The 7,421-nt window shown below is 41.9% G+C and overlaps 1 protein-coding gene across 1 annotated transcript; it reads right to left on the reverse strand.

The window, feature by feature from the left end:
• Window positions 1-4,729: 4,729 nt before the first annotated feature.
• On the reverse strand, window positions 4,730-5,659 carry LOC145390698 (uncharacterized). The gene is made up of 2 exons (XM_080265488.1): window positions 5,262-5,659; window positions 4,730-4,919 (listed from the first exon to the last, which is right to left on the reverse strand). The coding sequence occupies exons 1-2, from the start codon at window positions 5,657-5,659 to the stop codon at window positions 4,730-4,732; spliced, it is 588 nt and encodes a 195-aa protein (XP_080121614.1).
• Window positions 5,660-7,421: the final 1,762 nt, after the last annotated feature.

A 7,421-nucleotide genomic window follows, 5' to 3' on the forward strand; every position in this document is an offset into this window, starting at 1 on the left:
CGCAACCGGTAAGGGAGATGCCAAGAGCTAGCGACCGTTTGTGAATCCGGGCCTGGATCTGTAACAAGCTTATCAACAAATTGAACTGTCGCCCAACTCAAGGAAGTTTGTCACCATTAACACTAATTTGGGACTGTACTCTTACTCATGGCTCCCTTATGGAGTGACTACTGCCCTTGCAATGCTTCAAAGTGTGATGGATAAAGTGTTGCAAACTTTAAAAGTGGGATGCTATTTAGATGATTTAATCATCACAGGTATGAATGATGAGGAGCACCTGGCAAACCTAGAGGCAGTCTTGTGTAGATTACAAGGGTATGGATTTAAGCTGCAAAAATCAAAGTGTGGGTTCATGGTACCCAGTGATACCTATTTGGGGTTCAAGGTGGATGCCGAAGTAGTCCATATGGACCCGGAGGCCACTGAGGCTGTGGCCCAGGCACCCCGCCCAGGAAATAGAACAGAAGTGCAGTCATTTCTTGGCCTAGTTAACCACTATAGGAAGTATGTACCTCAGATGTCCACTTTATGCTGCCCTTTAAATCAGCTGCTACAGAAAGGGAAAGAGTTCCACAGGAGTGCAGAGTGTGATGAGGCATTTCTACAGATAAGGGAGATTTTAACATCACCCCAAGTGTTGACACATTACGATCCACAGTAGCTTATGTTGCTGCCAGTAGATGCATCACCCGTAGGAATAGGTGCTGTGATCTCTCATCAGACTCCACAGGAAGAGCGACCCATAGCCTACGCATCCAGATCTCTGACAGTGGCCGAGAAGAGTTATTCCCAAATAGAGAGAGAAGGCCTAGCAATAATTTTTGGGCTTAACAAATTCCACCAGTATCTTTTGGCCAACATTTCACGTTGATTACTGATAATAAGCCTTTGAATCTGATTCTAGGCCCAAAGAAGGGGATCCCGGCCATTGCTGCAGCCCGGATCCAAAGGTGGGCAATACAACTGGCAGCATATACCTATGAGGTAAAGCATCGGTCTGCTAGGCTGAATGAGAATGCAGATACTTTGTCTCGTCTGGCACTGAAAAATTATCAGGAGCAAGGGATAGTCCCTTGACTGTGTTGGACGTAGGAGGCCACAGAATTGAAGACAGCACAAATTAATGGCTTGCCCATCACGGCCAAGGCTATCCTCAAGGAAACTCGAAGAGATCCCGTTTAAGCTTGCATAAAAATCTGGGTGGTACAAGGTTGGCCCATGGAGCAAGACTGGACATAAGACTACCAGCCATACTATCAAAGGAGAAATGAGCTGACAGTAGAAGAAGGATGCTTGTTGTGGGGAGTCCGGACAGTAATTCCTCCTAAGTTCCAGGATAGTCTTCTAAAAGAACTCCACACATGTCACCCAGGTATAGTCAGTATGAAGGCTTTGGCACAAAACCATGTCTGGTGGCCTCAGATAGACAAACACATAGAGGACCGGGTCTGAGGCTGCAAAGATTGTCAAGAACAGCAACCAAAAAGGCCGGCCGTGACAGATAACCCTTGGAAATGGCCCATAGGACCATGGCAGCAGATCCACGTAGATTTTGCAGGACCCTTTATGGGGGAAACATTTTTGTAGTGGTAGATGCCTACTCAAAGTGGCCGTATGTGGTCAGAATGAAGTCCACCACATCAGAAAATACCATTGATGCTTTACGCCAGATCTTTTCTCAGCAAGGATTACCTTTAGAACTAGTATCGGATAATGGGCCACAGTTTGCCTCTGTGGAATTTGAAGAATTTACAAAGATGAATGGGATTAAACACTGCTGGTCCGCTTCTTTCCATCCCAGCACTAACGGAGAGGCAGAAAGATTTGTGCGCACCTTCAAGACAGCTATGAGAGCAATGAAAGATCTGAAAATCTCTGTACATAGGAAGTTGTGTGAATTTCTACAGACATACCGTACCACACCTCACAGTGCCATTCATCGTTCTCCAGCAGAGTTAATGGGTCGAGCTCTCAGAACAAGATTGGATGCAGTACGCCCTAACCTCTCCCAACGGATGGAACGGCAAAACAAGCAGGAGAGGGTTACTCGACATGTGGAAGTAGGAGAACCCGTACTGCTTCAGGACTGTAGGGCACGAAAGCCAGTATGGACTCAAGGGGTGGTCAGTAGGGAACTTGGGCCATGTACGTACTTGATAAATGTAGGTGATCTTGTGTGGAAGAGGCATATTGATCATATTATCCAAATTGACAAGTCATGGCCACACCAGGAGCAGGAAATAAGAAGCAATGATGAGAGTTTAATGCAGAATATTCCCAAGCCATTGTTACCAAAGGAAACAATTGAAGTAAGTCCAGGATTACCAGGGGAAGGAGAAATGGAAACCAATGTCCAAGATCCTATGTCAGTACCAGAACAGGTACCCAGTAAGGAGCAGGTGGCCAGGGATGACAGAGTTTCCAATTCTCCCCTTCGCATTGGTAGGCCTACTGATGAGGTACCAAGTATACGTCCATAAAGAAATAAGAAACGGCCCATGAGTTTAAAGGATTATGTTTTAGAATAATAGTTCTGATAATGGCTAATTCGGTAAGAAAATATGTGTTGTGTGTACATACGGTATGATATATATATATATATATATATATATATATATATATATATATATATATATATATATATATATATATATATATGTGTGTGTGTGTGTGTGTGTGTGTGTGTGTGTGTGTGTGTTTATCCAGTAGGGGATGTATTTATATAGGCATACAGGGTGAGATGTTGGTATGTGTATCTATAGGAAGAGGAAATATGTGTGGGTGCATATACAGTTACTAATGTTTGTTTGGCAAGAATATTTTTTTTTCTTTTCGAAGATAAAAGGGACTCTGTTTTGGGTGAATTCTTTATATGATTAATACACCAGGTGCATGTTAACTAAAGGCAGTCATACCCCGGAACAAAGTTAGGCTTGATGGTCATTGCACTATGATGTATACAGTTGGATCTTGTTGGTACGCAAGTGTGTTATTTCCACTGATTTATTTCAACTTATCGTAAACCATTTAGGACAGGGGTGGGAATGTTAAAAAAAAAAAAAAAAAAAAAAAAGATAGGTCTACATTCTTTTTATTTTATGGGGGTGAAGAAGTGTAATGTATTACAAGTGTAATGTATTACTATTTTGTCTGTGCCGCGCAGTTGTGCATGGTGATGCTCTGTTGTTGTCGGGGGTTTTTCAAGTTGGCTGTTTGTTGACAAATAAACGGAGCCCTTAGCTGCGGTTTCTTAATCTCCAGTATGATTGTTCCTGCCTCTATACATAAGAATAACAATTATGTAAAGTGGAAACGGGTGTAATGTTAGTGGAAAAGTATAAGTTGAAAAACAGAGTGTAAGTTGAAACAAGTCGTAGCGAGTTCGCTCACTATGTACACCCACAATCAAAAGTTCGTCGACAGTCCCTGTCAGGCATATGTTTCTACAGGCTGCCGATAGGTGGCGCAACGATCTAGCACGAGCGTAGTGGGAAGTGGAGTCAGTCAACGAAACTTGCGAGGGAGAGGGAGGCGGCAAGGGAGGGGTACGAACCCGTGGCGATCGGAATACAATGCATCTCGTGTGTTTTGCTGTTATCAATAATACATTGTTATATCCAGACTATTATACAAAACTTATTATAATTCACCTTAGTTTACGTAAATAGATCTTCCACAGCTGAAAATACAAACAAATTAGTGGTGTCTCGAACAAGATTTCGACTTATTCGAGGCATCTCTGCTGCAATTACCGTAGGTTGACCTGGGTCTTTTGCAAAAGGCGGCCCGATGGTAGGAGACTTCAAATTAGTATTTTTCTCGGCATGTGTGTCTAGGGCCATTTCAGGCCAAGTGTCAGGCATGCGAACTCGTGTCTACCTTATTCTTTCTCACTCGTTTTGTGTGTGTGTGTGTGTGTGTGTGTGTGTGTGTGTGTGTGTGTGTGTGTGTGTGTGTGACGCTTTTTGCACTTCCTGTCTGCGGTTGAGCCTGAAAGACGCTCGTGTAATAACTCTTAAACTTACCACAAGCTTTTTGTTTTTTCATGATATTTGAATATTGCCCATAAAAACTGCAAAGCTAAACTGAACATATCTTTATCTTAAGCCAACATGACATATTATTTTTTAGTACCCGAAGCGAGCGAGCACAAACTAGAATATGTCACAGTCTTGGAATTTACGTCTGCGCCTTGCCCATTAGGCCTGTGGTTATCAAATGGCTGATATGATTAGATACCACTATGGGATCGATATGTCACTTGTGAAGTTTGCAGTATGTGCTATAGTCAAAGGTTTTAAGGCTATAATGTTACCAAGTTGAGAGGTTATTGTATGATATATTAAAGTGTCATGAAATACTGTTTGTTTTTATAAGACAATAGTAACAAAGATAAAAGTAATTCACAGAAGTGAACAGTAAAAATTATTATAACTGTATAACATTTACATACAGTATAATATATTAGTAGGTAACATTGTTGGATTATACAAGCAGTGCATATTACATATTATATTCTATTAACCAGAACGAAAATATTGCCAAATAGTATCATCCCAATCATGGTTGTCACTTTTCCATTTATCAACTCCGTAGCCCAAATCACTCAGAGACTTTGGATGATTTAATAGGACGACCATCCTCCTTGTGCATCAATCACTTCATTAAGTCTGTTTGGCATTGACCTCACAAGATTGGTGCATATATTTGGACGTCGACGTATGCCTTCCTATACGTCCTGAGCGTGACGCACAATGGCAGCTTTCGTGCGCTCTTGCCCAATATCCCACTCCTGAACCATCATTGCCCACAGGTTTTCGATGGGGTTCATATCACATCCTTTGGCTGGCCAGTCGATGAAGTTACATTCGGGATGAACATCAATCCACTCTCTTACCATTCTGCTCATGTGGACGGGGCTGCAGTCATGCAAAATATGGATAGTGTGAGGGGCTGGGATTGCCATCACATGCACTGTGGGCAGGAGAACATCCTCAAGAATTCTTATATATTGTTCATTTGTTAATTTACCATTAATTTCCAACAGTTCTCGGGGTCCGTAAGCCCACATTCAACCCCACAGCGACGTAGATACACGTCCACTTTTTGCTTTGGTAAAAATGTGTTTGTCTAAGTATCTCGTTTTCGTGACCCTCCAGCACACCCCAGGCCCTGCCTTTACAGAAGAAAAACACTTTTCATCTGTAAATATTACATTCTTCCAAAATAACTCGTCTTCTGTTGAGTCCTGTAGGGCAAACCCCAGTCGATCATCTTTGTTGTAAGGGGTCAACACTTCTTTTACGGCAGGCACATAACACTTGATAATAGCTGCGTGGAGCCGTCGACGCACAGTGAGGACACTGCAGGCTAGGTGCAAATCACGTGGATAGTTCACGACAGGTGTTAACGGTCGCTCCTGTGCTCTCTCCACAATTGCCTCGTCCTGCTCGGGAGTTGTTGCTTTTGGCCGTCCACTACGAGGCTTTGAGCTGACTGACCCCTGTTCTTGCCAGCGCTTGATCAACTTATGCACTGTAGACCGATGCAGGCCGAGTTCTTGAGCAATGGCACCTGAAGTAATGCCGCCCTCCCATAGTCCAATTATTCGCCCACGATCGGCGATGATTCGCGAAGAATTCGCACGACCCTCTGCCATCTTGCCTGATATTGAAAATACAAAGAAATATATATATGTAAACATGCATTTTTAAGGTTTTCATGGTGCAAATCGTTCATCAAACGGATATATATATATATATATATATATATATCATCGAATGGGGTTTGCCCTACAGTACTCAACAGAAGACGAGTTATTTTGGAAGAATGTAATATTTACAGATGAAAAGTGTTTTTCTTCTGTAAAGGCAGGGCCTGGGGTGTGCTGGAGGGTCACGAAAACGAGATACTTAGACAAACACATTTTTACCAAAGCAAAAAGTGGACGTGTATCTACGTCGCTGTGGGGTTGAATGTGGGCTTACGGACCCCGAGAACTGTTGGAAATTAATGGTAAATTAACAAATGAACAATATATAAGAATTCTTGAGGATGTTCTCCTGCCCACAGTGCATGTGATGGCAATCCCAGCCCCTCAGACTATCCATATTTTGCATGACTGCAGCCTCGTCCACATGAGCAGAATGGTAAGAGAGTGGATTGATGTTCATCCCGAATGTAACTTCATCGACTGGCCAGCCAAAGGATGTGATATGAACCCCATCGAAAACCTGTGGGCAATGATGGTTCAGGAGTGGGATATTGGGCAAGAGCGCACGAAAGCTGCCATTGTGCGTCACGCTCAGGACGTATAGGAAGGCATACGTCGACGTCCAAATATATGCACCAATCTTGTGAGGTCAATGCCAAACAGACTTAATGAAGTGATTGATGCACAAGGAGGATGGTCGTCCTATTAAATCATCCAAAGTCTCTGAGTGATATGGGCTACGGAGTTGATAAATGGAAAAGTGACAACCATGATTGGGATGATACTATTTGGCAATATTTTCGTTCTGGTTAATAGAGTATAATATGTAATATGCACTGCTTGTATAATCCAACAATGTTGCCTACTAATATATTATACTGTATGTAAATGTTATAGTTATAATAATTTTCACTGCTCATCTGTGAATTACTTTTATCTTTGTTACTATTGTCTTATAAAAACAAACAGTATTTCATGACACTTTAATATATCATACAATAACCTCTCAACTTGGTAACATTATAGCCTTAAAACCTTTGACTATAGCACATACTGCAAACTTCACAAGTGACATATCGATCCCATAGTGGTATCTAATCATATCAGCCATTTGATAACCACAGGCCTAATGGGCAAGGCGCAGACGTAAATTCCAAGACTGTGACATTCTAGTTTGTGCTCGCTCGCTTCGGGTACTAAAAAATATTATGTCATGTTGGCTTAAGATAAAGATATGTTCAGTTTAGCTTTGCAATTTTTATGGGCAATATTCAAATATCATGAAAAAACAAAAAGCTTGTGGTAAGTTTAAGAGTTATTACACGAGCGTCTTTCAGGCTCAACCGCAGACAGGAAGTGCAAAAAGCGTCACACACACACACACACACACACACACACACACAAAACGAGTGAGAAAGAATAAGGTAGACATGAGTTCGCATGCCTGACACTTGGCCTGAAATGGCTCTAGACACACATGCCGAGAAAAATACTAATTTGAAGTCTCCTACCATCGGGCCGCCTTTTGCAAAAGACCCAGGTCAACCTACGGTAATTGCAGCAGAGATGCCTCGAATAAGTCGGAATCTTGTTCGAGACACCACTAATTTGTTTGTATTTTCAGCTGTGGAAGATCTATTTACGTAAACTAAGGTGAATTATAATAAGTTTTGTATAATAGTCTGGATATAACAATGTATTATTGATA

The sequence above is a fragment of the Coenobita brevimanus genome, chromosome 15, assembly GCF_032717465.1.
Source record: "Coenobita brevimanus isolate Jiangsu-jjx chromosome 15, ASM3271746v2, whole genome shotgun sequence".
Classification (NCBI taxonomy): Eukaryota; Metazoa; Arthropoda; class Malacostraca; order Decapoda; family Coenobitidae; genus Coenobita; species Coenobita brevimanus.

Excerpts from the sequence above, each read along its gene's own strand:
- LOC145390698 (XM_080265488.1), bottom strand. The coding sequence starts at position 5,659 with ATGGCAGAGGGTCGTGCGAATTCTTCGCGAATCATCGCCGATCGTGGG. Across the intron at positions 4,920-5,261 it reads AACAAAGATGATCGACTGGG|CCCCGTCCACATGAGCAGAA; the intron begins GTTTGCCCTACA and ends GCATGACTGCAG.